Source organism: Pinus tabuliformis, chromosome 6 (assembly GCF_031772625.1).
Source record: "Pinus tabuliformis cultivar Carrire ecotype Pingquan chromosome 6, CPIR1, whole genome shotgun sequence".
In the NCBI taxonomy this organism is placed as follows: Eukaryota; Viridiplantae; Streptophyta; class Pinopsida; order Pinales; family Pinaceae; genus Pinus; species Pinus tabuliformis.
Window position 1 is genome coordinate 1,000,554,193 of NC_142292.1, and position 3,042 is coordinate 1,000,557,234.

The 3,042-nt window shown below is 31.9% G+C and overlaps 1 protein-coding gene across 1 annotated transcript; it reads right to left on the reverse strand.

Annotated features, from left to right (window-relative positions):
- Positions 1-1,901: 1,901 nt before the first annotated feature.
- On the reverse strand, positions 1,902-2,724 carry LOC149262378 (non-specific lipid-transfer protein-like). Its single transcript, XM_089424307.1, has 2 exons — positions 2,285-2,724; positions 1,902-2,129 (listed from the first exon to the last, which is right to left on the reverse strand). Exons 1-2 carry the CDS (start codon positions 2,644-2,646, stop codon positions 2,120-2,122), a joined length of 372 nt encoding a protein of 123 aa, XP_089280433.1. The 5' UTR covers positions 2,647-2,724; the 3' UTR covers positions 1,902-2,119.
- Positions 2,725-3,042: the final 318 nt, after the last annotated feature.

Below are 3,042 nucleotides of genomic sequence, written 5' to 3' on the forward strand. Positions count from 1 at the left end.
TATTATCAATTCAAGACATCAGGTAAAATTTTTGTGTCTATATTAACCAAAAAGAATGAGGAAAAAAAATATTCTTGATGTATTCCACGTACCTATTCTTTGACATAATCTAATAAGTCTAAAACAATTAAGGAAAAATGATTCTTAGGTAAAGTTTTTATGTCTATATTAACCAAAAAATATGAGAAAAAAATATTCTTGATGTATTTGTTGTATTTATTCTTTGATATAATCTAATAAGTATAAAACAATTAAGGAAAAATGATTATTACTCTACATGCATAATCTTAAATCAAACACCCAATAGAAAGCTCATCTCAAAAGTTCAAACGACCAAGAATATAATATTTCCATTGAACCTAAAACTTGTAGATTTTTCGCAATCATATACACAAAATTTCTCAAGCATATATGATACTTGGTTGTAGAATCATAAGTATGGTCACCTTCCTTTTAAAATCTTATTTTCTTGCAAAAAATAAATAAATAAATAGTTACTATATTAAATGAACAAATCAAACCTTGTCAATGATAGCATCAAATGGATAAATTTCTAGTAGCCTCATACAAATTCAAAGAGCATGTGGATCTTGTTCACATATATCTACATAGACCCATGCCAACTCAATCCATTGATGGATGTTTTTTATTTTAAATTTATTGATTATTTTAGTAAGAAATTTCAATTATATTTCCTCAAACTCAAAGCTAAAATATTCACAAAATTCAAAGAATTTAAGGTTGCAGTGGAAAATCAAAGTGAGAAATATGTCAAAATGGGTAGATTAGATAGAGAAAGATAATATCACCCAAAAGAGTTTGAAATTAATTTTTATACATAGAAATGAATTAGAAGGTAGTTCATCACAAAATCTACTTCACAACAAAATGTGATGGCTAAAAGAAAGAACCTAACCATTATAAACATAGAAATGAGCATGATCAAAGCTAAATAACTATCCAATGATTTTTGGGTTAAAGTATACTGAAAAAATCTCCAATAAAAATTGTGGAAGGTAAAGTTTCTTAGGAAACATGGGATGAGACCAAGTAAGTGTTTCTTACTTAAAAAAAATTAGTGTATTTTCTATTCACAAGAACCAAAAGGTCTAAGAAATTTTTCTAATAGCATTATCATATTATATATATATGATTGATATAATATATAATATATATTTATAATATCTTTAATTATTTGTACAATATTAATAATTAAGGTATATGAAATGGCATGAATATCTTTTGTTATATGATTCTTTTATAGATTCTTGAGCAAATACTGTTTTTCTATTTTAATTATCTTTTATCAAAGAATAGTAGTTGCTTATATACTTAATCATATTAAATTTAAGCATTCATTATGATTTTGTCACTTTTTTAACCATATTGAATTTAACCATTCATTATAATTTTTTATCATATTAAATTTAACCATTCACTATGATTTTATAATTTTATTAATAAACTAAACTGCCATACAAAATATGTTATATATAAAATTATATTTTTAAACAAACATAAAATAAAATATTAAAATGATTAACTATATATTAAATAGAAAAATAATCCCACCTCGTTTTCATATTATAGTGTAAAAAGAACTCTTCAAACTCATTAATACTATATATTGAAGTGCTTTCAATTAATAGTGCATCCATAACTAATTAACATGCAGTTCACCGTTTTAAAATAAAAGTGTAAATGCTTCCTTCATAATATTGCATCCAGACATCATTAACTTTATACAGAATTATAGCCAGAGATAAAAATCAATAACTTTCCGGCAAAAAAAAATGCACCAGAAAGATCCTACGTGCTGCACGAAATGGAAAATCATGATCTTGTCTGCAAGTACTCGAATTGAGGGTTCTTGAACAAACAAGAAAATGGGGACGTAACGATGGAAAAAAACTAAACGTGGCTGGCATCACCATTTATTTATTTAAAATTATTAAAAAACGCCTAAAGGCATTCCCAGGAGTAAATACGTAACACTCAAACGGGAAAACCCTGGGTACAACATTCTATGTAGCAATTTAAGTTCATGTACTGATTAATATACTTGTACTGCATTAACTAACTAAGCCACCAGCCCAGATTCGATCATCAGCAGACCTCGTCAGTGAATTCTGCCATATACAAACAACATAAAACCATTAGTCAAAATCAAGAACGATATTCCAGTGCAATATTTGTCAAAAGATAGACACACAAAATGAAACTTGCACAGAGGTCATATCAGAATCAAGGAATAATGAAAGGGACAGATGATAGGCAGGCATACTTAGAACAGTCGACATTAGAACTGATAGGGACGTTAAGGTCAGTGACCTTGCAGAGCCCAGGGAGATTGGCAGCCTTCCCCAGTTTGACACCAAATGAGTTTGCTTGATTCTTCAGGCAGTTACAAACAGCCTGCCTATCAGGGGTAGCTTTAACTTGAGCGTCTAGCCCCTTAATGGCAGGACAACAGGCGGCAGCAGGGGTGGCCGCATTTCCAATTAGGTATCCTGCACATGGAGTGAGGGCACTCACTACCTGGTTGCACGATATGGCACCCTCAGTTGTGACAACACCCCACGCAGTCATCACTGCCACCACAAGCCCAACCAAGAACGCCGATTTCAGCAACCCATTCCCAGCCATTTCTCGCACCTCTCTCACGCACTCACACGGACACACACAGAGATTATATGCCTCAGCTCAAACCTGATGTTCAAATGCTCAGAAGCAGAACCAATTTATAAGGGTTTTCGTTAAACAGTAGAAGGGGCCATATAGTCCAAGGCATGGCATCAAATGTCTCACCATACCCTGTGCACCGCCCACACGGTGGACTGGCCGTCAACGTTTTTCTGGAAAATCATGGCATGATTGATCGTTTAAATAATTTGTGTTGCCGTAGATTCGGTGAAACATCAGCACAGGGCAGTTGGATGATACTGACGCCCATGGCCAGCTGTAGTACGGTATGTACAGTGATGTCATGTGAGAAAATTAATTAGTTAAAACATTTACAGTATTATATTTATTTTAATTCTA